The sequence below is a fragment of the Leptonychotes weddellii genome, chromosome 6 (assembly GCF_054177405.1).
Source record: "Leptonychotes weddellii isolate Sample4059 chromosome 6, ASM5417740v2, whole genome shotgun sequence".
Taxonomy (NCBI): domain Eukaryota; kingdom Metazoa; phylum Chordata; class Mammalia; order Carnivora; family Phocidae; genus Leptonychotes; species Leptonychotes weddellii.
The window spans coordinates 91,957,064-91,983,037 of NC_138374.1; the positions used below are offsets into that span (position 1 = coordinate 91,957,064).

At 39.3% G+C, this 25,974-nt stretch overlaps 2 protein-coding genes across 3 annotated transcripts in view; one reads left to right on the forward strand and one right to left on the reverse strand.

Annotated features, from left to right (window-relative positions):
- The first annotated feature begins 88 nt into the window (after positions 1–88).
- Positions 89–11,243, forward strand: CACYBP (calcyclin binding protein). Its single transcript, XM_006733060.3, has 6 exons — positions 89–312; positions 4,029–4,248; positions 7,824–7,920; positions 8,172–8,271; positions 9,503–9,600; positions 10,648–11,243. Exons 1-6 carry the CDS (start codon positions 292–294, stop codon positions 10,802–10,804), a joined length of 693 nt encoding a protein of 230 aa, XP_006733123.1. The 5' UTR covers positions 89–291; the 3' UTR covers positions 10,805–11,243.
- Positions 11,244–14,942: 3,699 nt separating this feature from the next.
- MRPS14 (mitochondrial ribosomal protein S14) overlaps positions 14,943–25,974 on the reverse strand; it is a 29,841-nt gene continuing 18,809 nt past the window's right edge. For both annotated transcript variants that reach the window (XM_006733059.3, XM_031027899.2), the window contains exon 3: positions 14,943–15,410. In XM_006733059.3, the coding sequence (XP_006733122.1) occupies positions 15,228–15,410 (183 nt within the window). In that variant the 3' untranslated portion in view covers positions 14,943–15,227. The remainder of the gene's footprint in view (positions 15,411–25,974) is intronic.

Sequence of the window (25,974 nt, forward strand, 5' to 3'; positions counted from 1 at the left end):
GGCGGGCGGGGCGGGGCCAGGTTTGGCGGGGCGGGGCTAAGCGAGGCGGGCGGTGCGCGCGGGGGGGGGGGGCTAGGGGGTGGGGCGGCGAGGGACTCGCGAAGGTTCCAGAGGCGCCGCGTGCGGGAGGCGGGCCGGGTCTCGCGCCGGGTCGGGTGTGCGCGCAGGCTTGGAGAGCTGCGACTCGTGCGGGTGGGGCCTGCGTCCGGATAAGCGCGTTCGGTGCGGTGTTTCCTGTTCTCTCCCCTGCGTGTCTGCAGCTCGGGCCTTCCTTGCCTAATCAGCCCGATCATGGCTTCAGCTTTGGAAGAGGTAAGGGTCCGGCTTCATCTTCCTCACTTCGGCCGTGCGGGGCTTTGAGCGCCGTCGCCCCGTACTCGCGCCCGCTCCCCGCCCTGTATCCCTAGCTGAGGTGCCCGGCGGCCGCCTCCCTGGCTCCCTCCTGTGTCGTCGGGTCCCTGAGCTTCGTCTCGGCCGCCCAACCGCCCACCTGCAGCGGCTTCCCCCGGCTTCCGGCCTCCGTTGCCCCGGGAAAGTTGTCGATGGACACCCGGCGCTCAGCCCCGGCCTTGCCGGTGGTCCCTGCTCCGCGGGCTGGGTGCTCGGGGCAGTGTCGCGGTCCCCGGCTGCAGGTAGTGCCCGCGGTGGACCTGGGCGAGCTGGTCACCTTCACGTTTTCCTCGGGCTCCGTCAGCCCCTGCTAGACGAGCCCGGGAAGGTGAAGCTGCTTTTGCAGAAACCGAGGGTCATGCCACCGTAGAAGGCGGTTGGAAGGTGAGAAGTCTTTGCTCCCAGCACTTGACTTCTCCTAGTCCTGTTTTCTCAGTGCACATGAGTAGCTGGGTTACTTCGGGCAAGTTATTGCGCGTCTCTGTGCCACAGTAGTATCCATTTCATAGTTAGACCAGCTAATAGTCCTAAATGTTGAAAACAGTGCTTGGCAAACAGCAATCTGCTAGATGCGTTTTAAAAATAAATTGAAAGGTTGTAACTAGCGGTGGGAAATAGCCTTTTTCTCTTTTAAGGTCTATGAACTCTGAACCAGGGGCGTCTTAACTTTTTTGAAGACTTAGTTTGCACAGTTACACAATAAGAATAATAATACTTGCATTGCTCTTTTCCTGGCCTAAGTAGGATGTCAGTACATGATACTGTTATTCACAGTAAAGTGTTGGGTATTAACTAGATTTGTTTTCTAGAGATCTCTTCCTCAATATGAACAAGGCCAAGAAATCCCATACTTGACTTGGAAACCTCTTTAAATGAAGAAAATATGTGTGTATTATACTGGATACCTTGCCCCAGGTTTATGTTACGTGTTAAAGATAGGCCTTGGGTTTCCGTGTGCCCTGAGGAAACAGTCTCTGCAGTGACTTCACAGTCACACATGTGGATAGCTCAGTTATTAATCCTCTTCGAAATAAGAGATTTTTCTCAGTTGAGGTACTTTAAAATACACTTAGGGACACTTCAGAGGTTGTTTTTGTTTGATATAAAATTCACTGTTTAGCCATTTTAAAGTGTCTATTTTTAGTACATTTAGTGTTGCACAACTATCACTACTGTATAATTCCATATTTTCATCATCCCCAAAAGAGACCTATTCAGTGTCTGTTAAGCAGTCCCTTCGTACTTCCGCTCCCTCCAGCAACCACTAATTACTTTGTTTCTATGGATTTGCCTATTTTGGACATTTCATGTAAATGGAATCTTACAGAATGTGGCCTTTTGCTTTTGGCTCTTTTCACTTAACATAATCTCTAGTTCATCCATGGTGTGGCAGGTGTTCCTTTTTATGGCCGAATAATATTCCATTATATGGATATACCACATTTTGTTTCTCCTTTATCAGTTGATGGACATTTGGATGATTGATTTTTGGCTATTATGAACTGTGCCGCTATGAATACTGTGTACAGCTTCTTATGTGGACATGTATTTTCAGTTCTGTGAGGTACGTACCCAGGAGTGGAATTGTAGGAGCCTGTGAACTCTTTCAAAGTGGCTGCACCACTTTACATTCCCATAAGTTACGTATGAAGGTACCAATATCTGCCCACCCTCTTAACACTTGTTATTTGGGGGAGGGGGGTTGATGTTAGCCATCCTAGTGGGTGTGAAGTGGCATCCTATTGTGATTTTGATGTGCATTTCCTAAATGACTAAGATTGTCGAGCATCTTTTCATGTGCTTGATGGCTGTGTTCAAGTCCTTTGCTCATTTTGAGGCACTTTGGTTTCAATGCTTCCTGGTGAAGAACTCAGAGAAGAAAAAGCTTGAATGTGTTTATGGGTGGGGATAAAAGGGATGCGTGATGTTGCATAAGGAAAACAAATGAATGCTAAGGTAAATTAGATGAGAAACTGCTTTATCTATGACATCTTCAAGTATGTGTGCAGGAAAAGTACCAAAGGGATCAATTTTACTGGTTTCAGGTCTGCAAATAATAGAACTGGAATTAAAAACAGGCCTGTTGGAAGGTTGCTTCAGATTTAGAGTGGCTCCCTTCCTTTTGTAGTACAAGAGAGCCAAAACTGGCTGTAAAGAGGGCCTGAGAATCCCTTGCTTAATTCTCAGAGTTAAGAAGCCTGCTAGAAAAAAGATTCCTATCCAGTCAAGAAATAAAACATCTTGTTTAAGACTTGATATATTTTCTATTTTTTGTTGTTGTTAACTGAATCCTTACTCAGGAACAAATACACTGTTTTTACATTTCAATATTTTTATCATATTGGTAATAGAATCTGTGAATTTTTAAGATCATAATAAGATACTGCTTTGAACGAAGGCATCTTGGTTCTGTGCTCAAAAGATGAAATTGCAGGATTCTTTGTCTTAGCAGTATGGGTTTTGGGGTGAGAGGAGTAGATAATAAACATCCTAGTAGTTACTGATAAGTGAAATGAGGGCGTCAGAGTTAAATGGATAAGGGTCAAAAGCATTTGTTTTTCTGTTATTACATTTTGTAAGACTTAAGAAACAAAGACTTTAAAATTCTACTTGGACATTATACTGAGTTATCAAGCATTTAAAGATTTTTATATTGAGGTTTTTTATATGCTCTGAGGCTATAGTATATAATGTCAAATTGCTATTACCAAGCCAGAATGTAAAGTTATTTTAAGAAAAATGAAACCCTTGTTTGTAAGGATCTTATGCATTTGCAGTATATCAGAGGATAATGGGGGAAAGGTTTTAAGCTGATTAATTATAATTATCTAATAGTGTCTTTAACTCTTGAACGTCATAAAATGTTGGCCCTCTCTCTAGAAAGTAGAAATAGACACTGGTAGGCAATGTATTGGCATGAGGAGAAAAGAACAGGTGGTTTTTTTCAGTGATCAGGACTGTGTCGCATTTTGGATTGTTTGCCTAGGTTTTTCTCCTCTATGGTGCAACCAAGACCCAGACTTTTGACTGCAACGTTAACCTGGAGATTCAGAACAAGACTTTTTCTTAAAAGCTGAAATGTCTTTATTTTTTTTATCTCTTAAAAACGCAAACTTTTTAATGTGTAGTATTTGGGGTAGGAACCAGTGAGGAACAATCACAGAAAGCAGACTACCTCAGTAAAGTTGCTGTAGCATTTCACCATGTTCATCATGTATTCACTCATCTTTTTTATTTTAAGATTTTTAAAATTCCTAATACCTGATGACTAGGAACAGATGTTATAAGGAAATCCATAAATTTTTCTTCAGATTCCTTCATCGAACTTTATGAATCACAACAGTATCTTGTCAATAAACCATTCTAAAACAAAGGCAGCTACCAAACTGGAAAATTTAGGCTTGATTAATTACTGTTAGTTTAAGATTTAGTTTTCCTTTAAAAAAAAAAAAATAGGAAGCTTCAGTTATTTACAGTTCAATAGGCTGGAGAAAAGAATCTCAGGTTGCAACCCAACCCTGGAAAATTTAAATGAATCTCTTAATTCTTAGCTCTTCAGTAAACTGAAATGACCAATAGGCACAATATCCAGTTATTATTTTATTTATCATAGCTAACTTCCTTCTATTTTAACACAGCTACAGAAAGATTTAGAAGAGGTGAAGGTGCTGCTGGAAAAAGCCACTAGAAAAAGAGTACGTGATGCCCTTACAGCCGAAAAATCCAAGATTGAGACAGAAATCAAGAACAAGATGCAGCAGAAATCACAGAGAAAAGCAGAACTTCTTGACAGTGAAAAGCCAGCTGCTGTGGTTGCTCCCATTACAACAGGATATACAGTGAAAATCAGTAATTACGGTATGACTCCCTATCCTATATCCAGTTCTTTCTGCCTCCCAGGAACTTATTCGTGAGTAGTGACCCACTAACAAAGTCAATTTTTAAAATAGTCTCAGTGTTTGTTTTTGGTAGTTTGAAAGAGAAGACCTGTTATTTATTAAGATGCTTTGGAAGAGATGAAAAAGGAAAGAATAGATTTAAAAGCTATCAACAAGAGCAAGATGATCTTCTGTAACGAGTAGCAACAAGAATGAACCTATTCTGAAATATGTTCAGCATATAAGGAATACAGCTTCTTGTTTTAATCCTGTTTTGCATTTTATTTTGCCTAACAACCACCAGTATTATCTAAGGAAAGGAATTGAGGCAAATCTGAGAAACATTTCTGAGTGCCTAATCTATGCCACTGTTGTGCTTGGGCTTGTGGATACACAGTGACCAAGACCCAGTCCTTGCTCATGGTGTGGTTAGGACACAGACATACAACTAATACCATAACATGTAATGATACCATTTTCTCTCAGTAGATCATTTTGGAACAGTGCAACTTGAATCTGATGAGCTCTCTTGAGGGGAGGGACAGTCATTTTTCTTTGTGCTCCCAGTATCTAGCACATAGTAATTACTTAATATTTGCTCGAATGAAGTGAATAGAGGTTTGTGAAGTTTTGTGGGAATACAGCTGATGTAATGGAGACTTAGACATTTGAGTTTGAAGGGTGAGTTCGGCAAGCGTAAGAAAAGGAGGGGGGATCGAGTGAGCAGAGGACATGCATAGAGCCATGAAAGGCAGTATGTATTTTCCGTATTGTCATAATGAAAAGTAGTGTGTGTTGTGCTTAAGAGATGTAGTATAGTGGGCGCCTGGGTGGCTCAGCTGGGTAAGTGACTGCCTTCGGCTCAGGTCATGATCCCAGAGTCCCAGCATCCAGTCCCGCATTGGGCTTCCCGATCAGCGGGAAGTCCCTCGCCCCTCTTGTGTGTGCTCTCTCTCAAATAAATAAAATCTATTTTTAAAAAGAGAGATGTAGTATAGTACAATAAGGAGATATGCTGTGTACTTATTCGACCAAAGGAAGCTGGTCTGAGCTTGTAGGATTATGGCATATGCCCAGCAACCTTGATTTGTGTTAAGGGAGAAACTGTCCTCAATGTGGAGGATGGATCGAATGAATGGGAAGAAACTAGATGAAGGTCTGCAGAACCTTCTAGGATGTCTTTTTTTTAAATTAACACTACACTTTTTCTATAGGACTAAGGAATAGTCAAGGATATACAGAGAGCCTATATATACAATATTCATTATTCATTTTTATTCACTTTTTATGTGAAGTTTGTATGTTTTTAGTTGACAGAATTCATCTAGGTTAGTCAAATTAGATTTGGATGATTGGGACTCTGTATTTTACTGTGTCAGTGAAGGGAATTGAGAAAGCAATGATTGCCTTTGAACTGTTCAGAGAAGTAGAAATGATTATGAAGTTAGATAATACTGATGTTTAGACATCCAGTTTAGTAGTGAATTATTGATATTTAGGTATAGGACAAAATTTCCACAAAAAGAAAATGAGCTGCTCTTTTAATTTTTTTGAGTATAGTTGACCCACAATGAGACATACGTTCAGGTGTACAGCGTAGTGATCCAGCACCTCTGTTAGGCTGTGCTCACCTCAGGTATCACGTACAATGCTATTACAGTATCATCTATATTCCCTGTGCCGTACCTTTTATTCTCCCCAATTTATTCATTCCATAACTGGAAGCCTGTACCTCCCACTCCCCTTTACCACTGTGCCTATCTCCTCCCCTTAACCCTGGCAACCATTGGTTTGTTCTCAGTGTTTATGGGTCTATTTCTGCTTTTGTTGGTTTTTTAGATTCAACATAAAATGAAATCATATGCTATTTGACTTTCTCCATTTGACTGACTTCACTTAGCATAATACTCTGTAGGTCCATCCATGCTGTTCTGGATGGATTGCAAGATCTCCTTTTTTATGGCTGAGTAATAATTCCATTGTCATATATACTACATCTTTATCCATTCATCTGTTGACAGACCCTTAGGTTGCTTCCCTCTCTTGGCTATTATAAATAATGCTGCAGGGGTACATGTATCTTTTAAAGTTAGTGTTTTCATTTTACACGAGTAAATACCCAGTAGTGGAATTACTGAATCATAATGGCATATCTATTTTGAATTTTCTTTTTTTTTTTTTAAAGATTTATTTATTTATTTGAGAGAGAGAGAATGAGAGACAGAGAGCATGAGAGGGAGGAGGGTCAGAGGGAGAAGCAGACTCCCTGCCGAGCAGGGAGCCCGATGCGGGACTCGATCCTGGGGCTCCAGGATCATGACCTGAGCCGAAGGCAGTCGCCCAACCGAGCCACCCAGGCGCCCTCTATTTTGAATTTTCTGAGCAACTTCCATACTGTTTTCCACACTGGCTGTACCAATTTACATTGGTACATTCCCACCAACAGTGTACAAGGGTTCCTTTTTTCTCCACATCCATACCCACATTTGTTATTTCATGTTTTGGGGGTTTTGTTTGTTTTTTAATTCTAGCCATTCTGACAGATGTAAGGTGACATCTCATTGTTTTGATTGGTATTTCCCTGATGCTTAGTGATGTTGAGCATCTTTTCATGTGTCTGTTGTCTTTGGGGAAATGTCTATTCAGGTCCTCTGCTCATTTTTTAATTTGATCATTTGGGGGCTTTTGGTGTTGAGTTGTATGCAAGTTCTTCTGTATTTTGCAATATTAACCCCTTACCTGATAGATCATTTGCAAATATCTTCTCCCATTCACTAGGTTGCCTTTTCATTTTATTGGTGATCCTTTTATGTGCAGCTTTTTATTTTAGTATAGTCATACTGTTTTTGCTTTGGTTTCCCTTGCCTCAGGAGCCGCATCTAGAAAAATGTTGCTATGGCCAGTGCCAGAGACATTGTTGCGGATGTTCTCTTCTAGGAGCTTATGGTTTCATGTCTCACATTTTCATCCATTTTGAGTTTGTGTGAGTGGTGTTAGAAAAATGGGCTACTCTTTTCTTTTTTTTATGTTATGTTAATCACCATACATTACATCATTAGTTTTTGATGTAGTGTTCCATGATTCATTGTTTGCATATAACACCCAGTGCTCCATTCAATACGTGCCCTCCTTAATACCCATCACCAGGCTAACCCATCCCCCCAACCCCTCCCCTCTAGAACCCTCAGTTTGTTTCCCAGAGTCCATAGTCTCTCATGGTTCGTCTCCCCTCTGATTCCCCCCTTCAAAAAATGGGCTACTCTTAGAGAATGTGTTTAATGATCATATTCCTATTCTAAGGAATAAAAAAAATGGGCTTTGTGTTCAGTAAACCTGGATTTGAATCCAAGTTTTACCACTAGCTAGATGCCTAACTTTGTAGATTACTTAACTGCTATGAAGCTCAATTTCTCCATCTAGAAAGTTTCTTATATTTTAATTTTTCCTGTGTTTCTATTCCAGAATTTAGTTTCCTCCAGTTTTGGGAGCCATATGCATTTATTGTTCTAGAGATAGTATGAGACTTTACTCATGTCCCTTTTTTGTTGTTACTAGGATGGGATCAGTCAGATAAGTTTGTGAAAATCTACATTACCTTAACTGGAGTTCATCAGGTCCCCACCGAGAATGTGCAGGTGCATTTCACAGAGAGGTGAGTTCTCACGATGGGAAATATAGTGATCATTAAGTCAGAGATTGCCTTATTACTGGTTCTCTTCTTTTCGGTTTCTAAACCTGCTTAAATTTAGAATTTTCCTTTACACCTGCTTTGAAGAGGCTAATCTTATCACCAGGGATGGCCAAATGCACATCCTAAAATAAAACTTGTGGCTTTTTTCCACAAGAGCTATAGAGCACCTCTCATAGAGCCAGAAAGATAATGTATTCACTATTGTATTATAGGTCATTTGATCTTTTGGTAAAGAATCTAAATGGGAAGAGTTACTCCATGATTGTGAACAATCTCTTAAAACCCATCTCTGTGGAAGGCAGTTCAAAAAAAGTAAGTTTACTTTTTTGTCATATTGTGAAACCTCATTAAATTGAACCTGGTTGATTTAGAATTGAGAGGAACTAGAATTAATTTATCCTCTGTAATAGGGATCAGCAAACTATAACCTGATGGCTATATTATTGGAACACGCCTGTGCTCACTTGTTTATGTGTTGTCTGGGCCTGTGATTGCGCTGTAATGGCAGAATTAAGTAGCTGCACCAGAAACCTAAAATAAGAACTATCTGGCCTGTGTCAACTCTTGCCTCTAGAAGAATAGATTATTCTAAGAATATTGCATTAAAATCAAGAAGGGAATAAACTTTTAAAATTGGTTAAGAGTGAGACTTGAGTTTTCATGCCAGTTTTGCCACTTACTAGTTGTGACTTTTTGGTACCTCACTTAATCATTCTGTGCCTCAGTTTCCTCCTTTGTACAATGGGAATAGTTTATCTTACAAAGTTGAAATTATATACTGAAATGAAATATATATAAAGTGCTTAATTTTTGATACATAAGAGGGCTTAAACACCTAGCCTAATTAGAAGTAGTGAAATCTATAAAAATAAATGTCCTTTTAAACTATTATTCACACTTTTCACTAAGATAATCTCTTTTCTACTTAAATAAGGTTTAATACATCTGGTACATAGATGTGCCATTCTGCCATCTGTGTTTACATAGTTCTATAGCAGTTTAAAGGCAGTATTAGAATATAACATTAATTAGCTTGTGCCTCACTGCTTCCTTCTTTATCCATTAATCTCATAGTTAAATACTCAAAAGAATCCTAGGAATTATATGGATCACTGTTGAAAGAGTTGTGTATTATTTTGATTTCCGCCTTACTGTATTACTCTGTCCTTCAATCACCAAAATCCTACCACTTTTTTCCTTTTTAAGTCAGACACACCAGAATCATCCCGTTTTACAGCCTTTCTCCTTGCTATGCCCTTTCTTCTGGATCTTGGGCCACAGCTCAGATTTCACCTCACAGAGGCCTTTCCTGAAGAACAAACCCCATTAATACCTTCTTTGTCTTGGTTTTTGTCTTTATATTTGAAGGTATTCCAGTTTTACTTGTCTACGTTCTCTTTCATGAGTCCTATTCGTAAAGTATTAGTACCACCTAAAACCAGTCCTACACATAATAGTAACTTGATTGCGTAAATGTTTTCCAAATACCTATGCTTATCTCCATGTGCTGTAAGTTGTACTTGTTTTCCTGCTTTTCTTCCAGGTCAAGACAGATACAGTTCTTATCTTATGTAGAAAGAAAGCAGAAAACACACGTTGGGACTATCTGACTCAGGTTGAAAAAGAATGCAAAGAGAAAGAGTAAGTTTACTTTCACGTCTTTAAGAATTAAATATTCTTTGCTGGGACTGTAGATTTTTAACACTTTGCTGTTATGGGTAAGAGTTGTATAATCTGTAATTTGACCATTTACCTCTTAATATCCACTGAGTAACCCAATCATCATCTTGTATCTTTCTACTGTCAATGTATTTAAGGAGGGCACAGATCCAGCAAGTTGCTTTTTATGGAGGGCTTTAGTTTTGGTTGGCTTTTTTGTATTGGTTTTTAACCCTGGGCCAGTGGTGCTTTTTTTTTCCCCCTTAAGAGAGCAAGTGAGCATGCATGAGGGAGGGGGCGGTGGGGGGCAGAGTGTGGAGAGAGAATCCCAAGCAGGTTCCACGCCCAGCGTGGAGACTGACACGGGGCTCCATCTCCACCCTGAGATCGTGACCTGAGCTGAAACCAAAAGCAAGAGTTGGGTGCTTAACTGACTGAGCCACCCGGGTGCCCCACCTGTGCTGCTTCTATACAGATTCTGTGTCCATTCCCAGAGATTCCATTAGTCTCAAGAGAGGTCCAGATACCTAGATCAACATTTTGAATTCCACAGAAGTTTCTCATATGTAATTAGTTTCACTGTCACTGGTGCAGAGTGAAAGAGAATATTTTTATCCTACTTAATGGCTATTCTAAAAAGTGTTTATTTAAAGATATTTCCATTCTAGGTCAAACTGTTTCTCTGCCTGAAATGTCCTGCACTGACGATGCCCTACATTGAGTCATTCAGCCTTCCTCCTTCCTTCCACTCCTCCCCTGTAGCCGGGGGTGCACTTGGTTGGCTAGAGTTAGGAAATATATGTATCTGATTTGATTTTAAATCTAGAACAAATTACCTGAGCACAGGACCATGTCTTTCTCTTGTTGTATCCTCAGTGCCCAGTTACACGATCTGGCACTGAATGAGATAAGTGAAGAATATAAAGTTAATTGGCCCTGCTTGGACATGGATTGAACTGGAAGCATTGATTATATTGAGGACCATATCAGTAAATGGGATCATTTAGAACTCTGTTTTGTTTTTCACAGAAAGCCCTCCTATGACACTGAAACAGATCCTAGTGAGGGATTGATGAATGTTCTAAAGAAAATTTATGAAGACGGAGATGATGACATGAAGCGAACCATTAATAAAGCCTGGGTGGAATCAAGAGAGAAGCAAGCCAAAGGAGACACAGAATTTTGAGACTTTAAAGTCATTTTGGGAACTGCGATGTGGAAATATTGATGTTTCCAATGAGGAAATGTTGGTGAGCTGCACAGATAAATTTGACAGATAACTGCTTACATAGCCTTCTTATTCTAAGTAAAGGCAGTGAATGCTCCCATTTCCTCCTGGAGGATTTATTTAAATAAAATATGCTTATTAAACATTTCCTCCAAAGATGGTTTCCTTAGTAATCTGGGCATTTTGTTCAAAAAAGGATAATACGGTATTCTTGTGTGAAATGTAAAAAAGCAAGTCTTGCCTAATGATGATGCCACATTGTGTATTTTTGTTCAGCTAAGATGTAGAAAACAAAAGTTTTTGCCTATAAGTTCCTGATATTTGCCTATAAGTTCCTGATACCAGCTCCCACAATTGTAAGAATAAGTAAAAATAAAACCTGAATTTTTGCATAAAATGCAAATTCGTACCTGTGTGCTTCAAGGTTGCCATAGTTTTCTATGAGCAGCTTAAGTAATACATATACCACACATTTCCATGGCCTACTAATCCAATCACAAATACTTTTCTCTAGATTTAAATGCTTAGAAATAAAAACGAAATCTAAACTTGACAAGAAAAGGAAAACATCTTTCTGTAGTACCAATTAGTAAGTTACCATGGATCAGATGATTTTCAAAAGCAATAACCATAAAGCAAAAATAAATAAAAATCCCATCTATTGCTATGTTCAATAAAGTTGATTAGGTTTTTGTTCAATGGAATAGTTCTGTCTGTCCAGGAGTATGCCAGGAAAGGCTTTTTATTAAAAGGGAGGATTTCTTTTAGAATTACTCCCCCTAAAAATCCACGGTTAAGAGCAAGATGCCGGGGGCGCCTGGGTGGCTCAGTTGGTTGAGCGGCTGCCTTCAGCTCAGGTCATGATCCTGGAGTCCCTGGATCGAGTCCCACATCGGGCTGCCTGCTTGGCGGGGAGTCTGCTTCGTCCTCTGACCCTATCCCCTCTCATGTGTTCTCTCTCTCTCATTCTCTCTCTCTCAAATAAATAAATAAAATCTTTAAAAAAAAAAGCAAGATGCCGGGCGCCTGGGTGGCTCAGTTGGTTAAGCGACTGCCTTCGGCTCAGGTCATGATCCTGGAGTCCCGGGATCGAGTCCTGCATCGGGCTCCCTGCTCGGCAGAGAGTCTGCTTCTCCCTCTGACCCTCCTCCCTCTCGTGCTCTCTCTCATTCTCTCACAAAAAAAAAAAAAAAAAAAAGAGCAAGATGCCTGTGATCTCCATTTTGTATTTGTCAATTAGATAAGAGAAAGCGATTAAACATAGGAAAAATCCAAGACGATTGACCAAAACTACTAGAATTAATAGGAGAATCTGGTAAAAGTGGTAGGGTAAAAATTGGTAGGGTTTAAAATTAACATATAGGATAACTGTTAAACATTTAACATAACCTCAAAAATAATGGCAAAAATGAATGATAAATGCAAAGAAATAGAAATACCCAAATGTCAGTTAATCGAGGACTAGCTGAATAAACAGATATGTCTACATGGGGGGGGTCCTTACAGTCACAAAAAGAAATTATTTCTACATACACAGAATGATCAGCGGGATACAGGAAAAGCAAAGTGCAGAAAATTGTTTATGGTATACTTACCTTAGTGTCCGAAAGGGTGAGACATGTGAATACACAGACATACACGTATTTACTTACTTCAAAAAGAAACCAGAAGAGTAAGCCAAAACTAATAAAAATGGTTACCAGTAGGGAAAAGAACGAGGTGGGATGGAAACCATACTTGTGAGTGTACTTTTGTCTGTAGTTCTGACTTTAGAACCATCTAAAATTTTAACATTTAAAAGCTAAATAAAAAGTAATTCTAACATTTGAAAACAAACCTAACATCAAGTTGTGACAGACATACTTGCAAGTGACTTTAGAACACAGTATTTTGACTCTCCATTTCTAGTGCGACAGGAGTCCAAAGACAAACCCACAGAAGTCTTAACACTGTGATCACTTAGTGTTAGGAGTAAAAGTATATGCTGAAGCAATTTTTATGTATTACATGATAAAGGTAATGAATAACTCGAGTCATTAGGAGCTTATATTTAACAAGTACAGAATCGATACGAACTTACATTATTTTTCTTAAATGCACATTTCTTAGCAACATCCACCAAAAGGGCCTTTATAAAGGCAATGACAATTCAGAATTCAGTAGCAAACAGCAGCACCCTTAGTGCTCAGATACGGTCTCAACACTTTTGTACTAAAAGGACCAGGGAGCCTTGAAAAAATGTGAGGCAGAAAATACACAAGGTAAGCCTGCATTTTCTTATGCCATAAAGTGAGGAAATACCAAATATCCTTCATCAAGTTAACAGGATACAGGACCCAGCAGTGGGAGGACAACCAGAAAGTTGCCTTCTGATGGCACAGGAAATAGTACCCAGCACACTCGGGAAAATTCATTCCTTAAAAAACTGAACCTGAATCTAGTCAAGCCTCTTGAGTGTAACTACGAGTTTTTAGGGACAGGGGAGTAAATTAAAGGACACATGAAGAAGCAAATAGCCAAATGTTGGCCTTTTTTTAAAAAATTTTATTATGTTAATCCCCATGAGTTTGCGTATAACACCCAGCGCTCCATGCAGAACGTAAGGACCAATGACCTGGCTCCTCCAACCAACCAGTGACAAGAAAGCAGGAACGACAGGCACAGCAACCATATGAAATCGATGGATCATGCTTGGATGCCCGAATCAAACGAAAACAAAAAGATGGTGTCCTATCGATACACCAGAAATCAACAAATGGGACGTCCTAGTTATAATCTGATTAACCCTAGTTACTAGTTGGGATATTAGCTAGAGCATTCCAGTTGGTAAGCTGTAATATAAATTTGGGAAACATGACTCCAAGGTTTGTGAGAATTCTCTCACAGCTTCATCTCCACCAAAATTCCAGACTGCTACCCAGGTGCACACCAGGCCTCTCCCTGGGAAGACAAGGCATCTCAAACAGCACAACTGAAACCTGAACTCACATGCCTGGTTTCCTCCCAACTGATTCTTTTCTGCCCATATTTTCTATCTGGGGGTTGCCTTCTGCCATCCATCCAGTCACCCTTACCAGAAACCCACAGTTCCCTTTACCTCTTAAATATAATCAGTCTCTAAGTCTTACTCAATTTTCTTTCTAAATAAGACTTTTAAAAATCTATCCTCTTGTCTGCCTCAACTCCCTTTGTTAAGGCCCTGGTTTTCCAGAACAATTATGACATCCCTCCTAACTGGTTATCTTGCATGGAGCCTTTCCACTCGTGGTCTAGATCTACCACACTATTGTCAGTTATCTGGAGAGCAACTGATGAGGTCATTCCTCTGCTTAAAACTCTCCCAATAGCTGGTATTTCAATTCAGTCTTACCTTCACATACTGTGGTATCTTCCATGACATGGGCTTTGGCTCGCGTTTCATATTTCTCATACAACGGAGGGGCTGCCATCGCACTCCTTGATGTCTTTGTGCCTCCGCTTCCCCGGTTCCCTCTGCAAAAATCTCGTCCCTTGCCTCTCGATTGAAATTCTGATGTCAGCTCCGGGAACACTTGCCTGATGTGAAGTGGCTGCTTCCATACTTACACCCCGGGCATTTTTATCAATGGGCTGATCACTGCTGAGTTACTGAACAAGACAATCTTTTGCTACCTTTACTCATTTCTGTTACAGATAAACCAGAATAAAGAAAATATATACTATTCCAACAAAATTTTTCCTGTTTGCATTGATTTTCAGGGGCTCTAAGAGGCCTTCTGTCCTAAAGGCCATCAAAGATGGAACAAGAAAACGTTTAGTGCTTCTGCCTCTTGTCCAGCCATCACACAGAGAAGTGGAGCATGACTTAGACACCCAGGAACATCAGCTGTACCTTCTAACACATCGTTTCCCTAACGATGAGCTGGCAGTACGGTGCGCTGTGCAGGTCAGGGAAGCCAGCCCAGGATGACAAACTGCCACAGATGAGCTACTTGTCCGTGAGCTGCGTTAACTATCAGATAATACTGCTTTATGAAATACTACCCTTAAAAATACAGGAACCCTTCATATGTTGCTAAAAGATGCAGCATGAAGGAAAAGGCAGGCATACAGAGAATATTTTCACAGAATATTTTTTATTTCTCTACTCCTTGTAGTATGTATGGAAACAGTACGGTTAATTTTTAAGTCCAAGAGAAGAGATAATTCACAGAGAGCCAGAATTCACTGACTGAAACATCCACCAAATTTCTTAATTTAAAATTAAAAGGTAATTTAACCGTAGGCAGCATCAGGTAGACTAGACTCCCATACTGGACCCCTACAAAACTAGGTTTTTGTCTATTAGAGAAGCCTCTTCTTGCCAGAACTGGCTTCCCTGCTCAGTAGGTTCTGGAGCGGGTCACCATATTGCTCGCTGGACCCCCGACAGCTGCCCGTGGTCTGCTAAGTGACGGAAGACAATACGACTAAGCCTCCAGCGCCGCTTTACACCACGTGGACGGGACGTCATAACACACCGATTTCGGATTCGAACAGGGCAGCTATCCCGGGGAAGGGCAGCAATTTCTCCATCGGCCACTTCCTAAGGGAAGTCACAACATTACTACACAGATCACATGCACACAGTTATTCTATATGCTTGAGTCAATGCTTAGAGTCAGGGAACAAAGGGCTAGATTCACTAATATAGCCAGTTTCCCCAAAGAACCTTAGACACAGTAGTGAACCTTAACCTCTGGGTAGAAAAAATAGACCAAGAAATGTTTGGCATGCTCCCAATACAATCTTTAAAAATTTTATAGAAATTTAACACAGATATACAAGAATCCACAAACCATTAAGTGTAAAGCTCATTCACTTTTAATAGGACATCTCTGTAATAAGCAACTGGAATGCAAACAAACATCAGCAGCACCCCAGGCCCCACGTGTGCCTCCTTTTAGACACTGACCACAGACACTGTTAGCCAGCAGCTCTCCTGATTACTAACACCACAGATGAGTTCTCCGTGTTTAGATTTCATATAAATCTAACCATACAGTAGGCATTCTTTTTTATTCATTTCTCTTTGGCTTCTTTCATTCAATAATATGCTTGTGAGATTCATCCATACTGTTGCATGTGTTGTAATCTGTTCGTTCTCATTGGTGGTGATTTTCATCGTGTGAATATACCGTAATTCATTTATCCATTCTTTTTTTTTTTTTTAAAGATTTTATTTATTTATTTGAGAGAGAGCACATGAGAGGGGGGAGGGTCAGAGGGAGAAGCAGACTCCCTGCCGAGCAGGGAGCCCGATGCGGGACTCGATCCAGGGACTCCAGGATCATGACCTGAGCCGAAGGCAGTTGCTTAACCAACAGAGCCACCCAGGCGCCCTCATTTATCCATTCTACAGCTGATGGACATCTGGGCAGCTTCCAGTTTTGAGCTCTTATGAATAGGGCAGCTACCAAGTAGTGGAATTACTGAATCATATGATAGTTCTATGTTCAATTACTTGAGCAGCCTCCATACTGTTTTCCACAGTGCCTATACCAATTTATACTCCCACTAACACACACAAAGTTTCCCTTTAATCCACATCCTTGCCCATCCTTGTTATTTCTTGTCTTTTTACTTCTAACCATTCTGACAGGTGTGAGGTGACATCTCCTTGTAGTTTTGACTGGCATTTCCCTGATGATGAGTGATGTGGAGCATCTTTTCATGTGTTTGTTGGCCATCTGGAAGTCTTCTTTGGAAAAACGCCTATTCAGGTCCTCTGCCAACTTTTAAATTGGATTATTTGCTTTTTTGGGTGTTGAGTTGTAGAAGTTCTTTATGCATCTTGGCTACTAACCTCTTATCATTTGCAATATCTTCTCCTATTCAGTAGGAGGTCTTCTTACTTTGTTGATGGTTTCCTTTGATGTGCAAAAGCTTTTATTGTGGTGTTAGTCCCAACAGTTTATTTGTGCTTTTGTGTCCATTGCCTGAGGAGACATAGCTAGAAAAATGTTGATACAGTCGATGTCAAAGAAATTATTGCCTATATTTTCTTCTAAGAGTTTTATGCTCTCAGGTCTCACATTTATGTCTTTAATCCATTTTGAGTTTATTTTTACATATAGTATAAGTGGTCTAGTTGTATTCTTTTGCATGTAGCTGTCCAGCTTCCCAACAGCATTTATTGAAGAGACTGTCTTTTCCCCATTGTATATTCCTGCCTCTTTTGTTGTAGATTAACTTATTTCTGTGCTCTCTGTTCTGTTCCAATGATCTATATGTCTATTTCAGTGTCAGTACCACACTGTTTTGATTATTACTGCTTTGTTGTATATCTTGAAATCTGGCACTGGGATACCTCCAGCTTTGTCCTTTCTCAAGATTACTTTGGCTATCTGGGCTCTTATGTGGTTCCATAAAAATTTTAATATTATTTGTTCTAGTTCTGTGAAAAGTGCAGTTGGTATTTTGATAGGGATTGCACTGAATCTGTAGAATGCTTTGGGTAGTATGGATATTTTAACAATATTAATCCTTCCAACCCATGAGCATGGACTATCTCTCCATTTATTTGTATTGTCTTCAATTTCTTTCATTAGTGTTTATAGTTTTCAGAGTACACGTCTTTCACCTCCCTGGTTAAGTTTATTCCTAGGTATTTTATTGTTTTTGGTGCAACTGTAAATGAGACTGTTTTCTTAATTTCTCTTTCTGCTACTTTGCCATTAGTGTATAGAAGTGTAAATAATTTCTGTATATTAATTTTATATACTGCAACTTTACCGAATTCATTTATTATTTCTAATAGTTTTTTGGTGGAATCTTCAGGGTTTTCTATAGTATCATGTCATCTGCCAATAGTGACAGTTTAACTTCTTCCTTACCAATTTGGATGTCATTGATTCATTGTATGATCGCTGTGGCTAGGACTGCCAGTACTATGTAGAATAAAAGTGGCAAGAGTAGACATCCTTGTCTTGTTTTGGTTCTTACAGGAAAAGCCCCCAGTTTTTCACCACTATATACATTCTTGTTTAAGTCATTTGGAAAATATGTGAACATATTTCTGTTGTCTCCCCATATGTTTTTTCTCCAGCTTTATTGAGATATAACTGACATGTAACATCATGTAACACATTGTGATGATCTGATACATGTATACACTACAAAATAATTACCACAATAAGGCCTACTGAACACCTTCAACACCCCCAAATAATTACTTTTTTTGGTGATGAGAACATTTAACATTTACTCTCTTAACAACTTTCAAACATACAATACAGTATTAACTATAATTACCATTTTATATGTTAGATTCTCAGAACTTATTTATCTTATAGAGATGAATCTCTGCCTGAGATCTCCCCATTTCCCCTACCTCCCAGCCACCAGTAACCACCATTCTAATCTGTTCCTATGACTTCAACTTACTCCACATTCCGTATGTAAGTGAAATCAAACAGTATTTGTCTTTCTCTGACTTATTTATTTATTATTTTTTTAAAAGATTTTATTTATTTATTTGACAGAGAGAGACACAGCGAGAGCAGGAACACAAGCAGGGGGAGTGGGAGAGGGAGAAGCAGGCTTCCCGCCGAGCAGGGAGCCCGATGCGGGGCTCGATCCCAGGACCCTGGGATCATGACCCGAGCCGAAGGCAGACGCTTAACGACTGAGCCACCCAGGCGCCCCCTCTCTGACTTATTTAACATAATACTCCCAAGGTACATTCAAGTTATTGCAAAAGGCAAAACACCATTGCATATTGTTTGTGCCTTTGTGTACCACATTTTCTTTGAATAAATATCACATTCATTTGCTAACACTTAGGTTGCTTCCATATCTTGGCTATTGTGAATAATGCTGTGGTGAACATGGAAGTGCAGATGTCTTCTCGAATTACTATTTTCATTTTCTTCAGATACTCAGAAGTAGACTGCTGGACCATATGGATAGTTCTATTTTTAACTATTTGAGGAACCTCCAGTTTTCAATAATTAATGCACCAATTTACATTCCCACCAACAGTGCACAAGGGTTCCCTTTTCCCCACATCCTCGCCAAAACTTATCCTTTGTCTTTTTGATAATAGTCATTCTAACAAATATGAGGTGATATCTCATTGTGGTTTTGGTTTGCAGTTCTCTGATCATAAGTAATATTGAGCATCTTTTCATGTACCTGTAGGGGACATTTGTAGGACTTCTTCGGAAAAATGTCTATTTAGGTTCTCTGTTCATTTTTCAACTTAAGTGTTGTTTTTTGGCTATTGAACTATAGGAGTTCCTTATATATTTTGGATATTAACCCTTTATCAGGTCTTTTGTTGTGCAGAAGCATTTACTCTTATGTTTTGCTTTTTGTTGCTTGTGCTTTTGGTGTCATATCTAAACAGTCACTGCCAAGACCAATGTCAAGGAGCTTTTCCCTTATGTTTTCTTCTAGAAGATTTACAGTTTCAGGTTTTACTTTTAAGTTTTCACACATCGAGTTAATTATTGTGAGGTGTAAGATAGGGCTCTGATTTCATTCGTTTGCACATGAACATCCAGTTTCCCCAACACCATTTATTAAAGCAACTACTCTCTCCCCATTAAGTAGTTTGGGTTCCCTTGTTGAATATTTGTTGACCATATATGAATGGGTTTCTTCCTGGGCTCTTGCTTCTCTTCCATTGTTCTAGGTGTCTGTTTTTATGCAGTATACTATCTTGAATATTACAACTTTGTAATAAAGTGTTTTTTTCTTCAAAGATTTTATTTTTAAGTAATCTCAACACCCAACACAGGGCTCGAACTCATAACCCTAAGATCAAGAGTCGCATGCTCCACTGACTGAGCCAGACAGGAGCCCCTATATTAAAGTTTTAAATTAGGAAGTGTGTTGCCTCCAGTTTTGTTTTTCCTCAGGATTGCTTTGGCTATTCAGGGCTCTTTTGTGATTCCATATGAATTTTAGGATTTTTTTTTTTTTATTTCTGTGAAAAATGCCATTGGAATTTATCAAAAAGTCTATAAATGGCTTTGTGTAGTATGGACAGTTCCTTTTCTTTTCAAGACTTATTTTAGAGAGAGAGAGAGAGAGGAGGGGCAGAGGGAGAGGGAAAGAGAGAATCCCAAGCAGACTCCCTGCAGAGCGCGGAGTCCAACACGGGGCTCGATCTCATGATCCTGAGATCATGACCTGAGTTGAAATCAAGAGTCAGACACTAAATCAACTAAGTCACCCAGGTGCCCCAAGTATGGACATTTTAACAATATTAATTCTTCTGACCCATGAACACAGGACATCTTTTCGTTTATGTCTTCTTCAATTTCTTTAATCAATGCCTTATAGTTTCCAGCATACGGATCTTTCCCCTCCTGAAGTTTATTCCTAAGTATTCTACTGAATTTGATGCTACTGTAACATGGGATTGTGTTATTTCTTTTTCAGATATTTTGTTGTTAGTCTATACAAACACAACTGATTTTTGTATCCTTCAACTTTACTGAATTCATTGGTCAGTTCTAACAGTATTTGGTGGAGTCTTTAGGATTTTCCATGTGTAAGATCACATCTGCAAACAAAGACAATTTTACCTTTTTTTTTTTTCCCACACCCAATGTAGGACTTGAACTCATGACCTGAGAACAAGAGCACATGCTCTACCAACTGAGCCAGACAGGTGCCCCACTTCTTCATTTCTGATTTGAATGCCTTTTTAAAAATTTTTCTTGCCTGAGTACTGTGTTGAATAGAAGAGCCAAGAGGGGACATCCTTTTCCTGTTCCTGATCTTAGGGGAAAAGCTTTCAACCTTTCACCACTGAGTACAATGTTAGTTATGGGCTTATTGTTACACGTTTCTTCTACACCCAATTTCTTGAGAGCTTTTATCATGAAATAATGTTGAATTTTGTCAAATGCTTTTTTGCATCTGTTGAGATGACTATATGATTTTTATATTTCATTCTATTAATGTGGTATATCATATTTGTTGATCTGCATATGTTGAACCATCTTTGCATCCCAGGGATACATCCCATTTGATCATGGTGGATGACACTGTTAATATGCTATTGTATGATTTTGCTAGTATTTTGTTGAGAATTTTTGCATCTACATTCTTCAGGGATATTGGCCTATAGTTTCTTTTTTTTTTTTTTGAGAGGGAGGGAGGGTGGGGGGGAGAGAGGGAGAAAGGGGGAGGGAAGTAGGGAAGGAGGGAAGAGAGAGAATCTTAAGCAGGCTCCTCACCCAGGGCTGAGCCCAACACGAGGCTCGATCTCACAACCGAGATGAAATCAAGAGTCAGAAGCTTAACCGAATGAGCCACCTAGGCACCCGTTTCTTTTCTTATACTGTTCTTACCTGGCTTTGATGACAGGGTTATGCTGGCTTGATAAAATAAATCCGGAAGTGGTCCTTTGCCTTCAAGTTTTTGGAAGAGTTTGAGAAGTATCGGTATTAATCCACCTTTTTTTTTTAATGTTTAAAAAAAAAATTTTTAGGAGAAGGGGGAGGGGCAGAGGAAGAGGGAGAGAATCCTAGCAGGCTCCACACCCTGAGATCATGACCCAAGCCAGAAATCAAGAGTCGGACACTTAACCAACTGAGCCACCCAGGCACCCTGGTATTAATTCACCTTTAAATGTTTGATGGAATTCACTCATGAAGCCATAGGGTCCTGGGCTTTTCTTTTCTGAAAGGTTTCTGATTGCTAATTCAATAGCGTTATTCATTATTGGTCAGTTCAGATTTTCTATTTCTCCTCCAATTAGTCTTATTAGGCTGTATATTTCTACGAATTTATCCATTTCTTCTAGGTTATCCAATCTGTTGGCATGTAATAGTTCATATCAGTTTTTTTTTTTTTTAAGATTTTATTTATTTGACAGAGAACAAGAGCACTAGCAGGGGGAGCAGCAGAGGGAGAGGGAGAAGCAGGCTCCCCGCTGAGCAGGGAGCCCAATATGGGGCTCAATTGCAGGACCCTGGGATCATGACCTGAGCCGAAGGCAGACACTCAACTGACTGAGCCACCCAGATGCCCCACCCAGTTCATATCAGTTTATGATACTTTGTATTTCTGTAATATCAGTTGTAATGTTTCCTTTTTCATTTGATTTTGAGTCCTTGCTCTTTTTTACTTAGTTTAGCTGAAGATTTGTCAATTTTGTTTATCTTTTCAAAACACCAGCTCTTAGTTTCATTGATACTTAGTGTGTTTCTGGTCTCTATTTCATTTATTTCTGCTTTAATCTTTGATTTTTCTTCTTCTTCTTCTTCTTCTTCTTCTTTTAATAGTAAGCTCTACACCCAATGTGGGGCTTGAATTCATGACCCCGAGATCAAGAGCTGCATGTTCTACCGGTTGAGCCAGCCAGGTGCCCCTGTTATTCCCTTTCTTTTGCTAACTTGGGCTTAGTTTACTCTTCTTTTTCTAGTTCCTTAAGGTATAAAGTTAGGTTATTTCCCATATGACTTATGAGTCATGAAAATTTGAAACCTCCCGATGCAGATCAAGTAAGAGGGAATGGGTTTGAGAGGAGGCTGGAGAAGGGTAATAAGAGCCCTGACACCTATGGTAAAGATTCTAACTGCTGGAGAAGCAAAGATGAGGGATCAGATGAGATTTACATTTTTAAAAGATCATTTGCAATAGAGAGAATGAAGCTGGTAAGGGCAAAAGTGGTTGAATCGGAGGAAAAAGAGATTACTACAGAAGCTTGCATTAAGGATTTCTCAGTAGAGATTTATTTATATGTGCATATTACTATGTGATTATATTCACTTAAATATGACAAGTACGATGGACCCTGTGCTAGACTGTGAGAAAGCACAGTAATTACTCTAACATATTAAAAGTGCATAAATTAAATAAAATGCATACGAAAGCCACTAAATTAACACAAACTATTAAGCATTAAAGAATATTTCCTTGGTACTTTATTCTTTTTGGTGTAATTGTAAATGGATTGTTTTCTTAATTTCTCTTTTTGCTACTTCATTATTAATGTATAGAAATGCAATAGGTTTCTGTATATTAATTTTGGATCTTGCACCTTTACTAAAATCATTTATCAGTTGTTAATAGACTATGGTGGAGTCATTGGGTTTTAAGATTTTATTTATTTATTTTAGAGAAAGAGAACATGCACTGCATACAAGTGGGGGAAGGAGGAGAGGGGGAAGGAGAGCAAGAGAGGGAATCTCTCAAGCAGACCCTGTGCTGAGCACCGAGCCTGACACGGGGCTCAATCTCATGATCCTGAGATCATGACCTGAGCCAAAACCAAGAGTGGGATGCTTAACCAACTGAGCCACGCAGGTCCTCCTGGGTTTTCTCTATATAGTATCAGGTCATCTGCAAACAGTGACAGTTTTTACTTTTTTTTTTTTTTAAGATTTTATTTATTTATTTGACAGAGAGAGAGAGATAGTGAGAGCAGGAACACAAGCAGGGGGAGTGGGAGAGGGAGAAGCAGGCTTCCCACGTGAGCAGGGAGCCTGACGCGGGGCTGGAACCCAGGACCCTGGAATCACGACCTGAGCCGAAGGCAGACAGCCAATGACTGAGCCACCCAGGCGCCCCTTTACTACTTCTTTACCAATTTTGATGCCTCTTCTTTTTTTTCCTTGTGTGATTGCTGCAGTTAAGAGTACTATGTTGAATAAAAGTAGTGAAAGTGGACATCCTTGTCTTGTTTCCAAACTTAGTGCAAAAGCTTCAATTTTTCACTGCTGAGTATGACGATGGCTGTAGATTTTTCATACATGGCTTTCATTATGTTGAGGTATGTTCCCTCTAAATCCACTTTGTTGAGTTTTATCACAAATGGCTGTTATATTTTGTCAAATATATTTACTGAGATGATCATATGGTTTTTATCCTTTCTCTTGTTAGTTTAAGTACCATGTTGACGGATTTGCCAAAAGTGAACCACCCTTGCATCCCTGAAATAAATCCCTTTGACCGCGGTGAATGACCCTTTAATGTATTGTTGACATTGCTTTGCTAAATTTTTTTTAATAATTTTTTTTTTTTACCTATGTTCATCAGAGATTTTGGTCTGTGGTTTTCTTTTTTTGTAGTGTCTCTGTCTGGTTTTTGTATCGTGTAACAGGGGCCATGCAGAATGAATCTGGAAGTTTTCCTTCTTCTTTTATTTAATGGAATAGTTTAAGAAGAATAGATATTAACTCTTCTTTAAATGTTTGGTAGAATTTACCTGTGAAGACATCTGGTCCTGGAACTTTGTTTGTTGGGAGTTTTTTGATTACCAAATCGATTTCATTTCTAGTAATAAGTCTGTTCAAATTTTCTATCTCTTCCTGATTTGGTTGTGGGAAATTGCAGGTTTCTAGGAATTCATCCATTTCTTCTAGGTTGTCCAATTCGTTGGCATATAATTTTTCAAATATTCTCTTATCAATTGTATTTCTGTAATGTCATTTGTTATTTCCTCGCATTTCTGATTTCATTCCTTCCGTTTTCTTGGTAAATCTGGCTAAATGTCAATTTTATTTATCTTTACAAAGAACTCAGCTCTATCATTGATCTTTTCTATTGTTTTTTTTTTCCCCACGTCTGTTTCATTTATTTCTGTCCTGATCTTCATTATTTCCTTCCATCTACTAGCTTTGAGATTTGTTCTTTTTCTAGCTCCTTTAAGTGTTAGGTTAGGTTGTTTTGAGATTTTTGTTTCTTGGGGTAGGACTGTATGACTTTAAACTTCCCTCTTAGAAATGCCTTTGCTGTGTCCTAAAGATTTTGGACTTCACTGTTTTCATTTGTCTCCATGTATTTTTTTATTTTCTCTGATTTTTTCGTGATTCATTTGTGGCTTAGTGTCATGTTGTTTATCCTCCAAGTGTGTTTTTTTCTTGTAACTGATTTCTAGTTTCATACGGTTATGGTCAGAAAAGATGTTTGATATGATTTCAATCCTCTTATATTTATTGAGACTTGTTTTATGACCTTACATGTGATCTATCCTAGAGAATGTTCCCTGTGTACTTGAAAAGAATGTGTATTCTGCCTTTTTGGATAGAATTTTTCTCTATATATCTGTTAGCTCTGTAAGGTCTAATGTATCATTCAAAGCCATGGTTTGCTTATTGACTTTCTTTCTGATGGTCTACCCACTGAGGTAAATGAGGTATTAAGGCTCCCTACCACTTTGTTTTACTATCAATCTCTCCCTTTATATCTATTAATATTTGCTTTATGTATTTAGGTGCTCCTATGTTGGGTACAGAGCTACTTACAATTATGATATCCTCTTGTTGGATCGATTCCTTTATCATTATGTAATGCCCCTGTCTCTTGCTACAGTTTTTGTTCTAAAGTCTTTTTTTTTTTCTTCTTTTAAGTTTTGGACATATGAACAAGTTTAATTTACCTGCTACACCATCCAGATGGAAATATGCGAGAAATGGATGGAAACAAGATTCATAAACTTAGGAAACAGGCAGGCATTTTTATTTTTTTATTTTTTGTCTTATTTTTTTTTAATTTAATTTTATTATGTTAGTCCCATACATTATATCATTAGTTTTTGATGTAGTGTTCCATGATTCATTGTTTGCGTATAACAACCAGTGCTCCATGTGATACGTGCCCTCCTTAATACCCATCACCAGGCTAACCCATACCCCCACCCTTTCCCCTCTAAAACCCCGTTGTTTCTCGGAGTCCATAGTCTCTCATGGTTCGTCTCCCCCTCCGATTTCCCCCCTTGCATTTTTCCCTTCTTACTGTTTTTTTTTTTTTTTAAACATGTAATGTATTATTTCAGAGATACACGTCTGTGATTCATCAGTCTTAGACAATTCACAGCGCTCACCACAGCACATACCCTCCCCAATGTCCCATCACCCGGCCACCCCAACCCTCCCACGCCCCCACCACTCCAGCAACCCTCAGTTTGTTTCCTGAGATTAAGAATTCCTGGAATTCTTAATCTCAGGAAACAAACTGAGGGTTGCTGGAGTGGGGGGTGGGGTGGGAGGGATGGGGTGGCCGGGTGATAGACACTGGGGAGGGTATGTGCTCTGTTGAGTGCTGTGAATTGTGCAGGACTGTTGAATCTCAGATCTGTACCTCTGAGACAAATAATGCAAGATATGTTAATAAAAAAAAAAAAAGAAGAAGAAGAAGGTAGCGGGAGG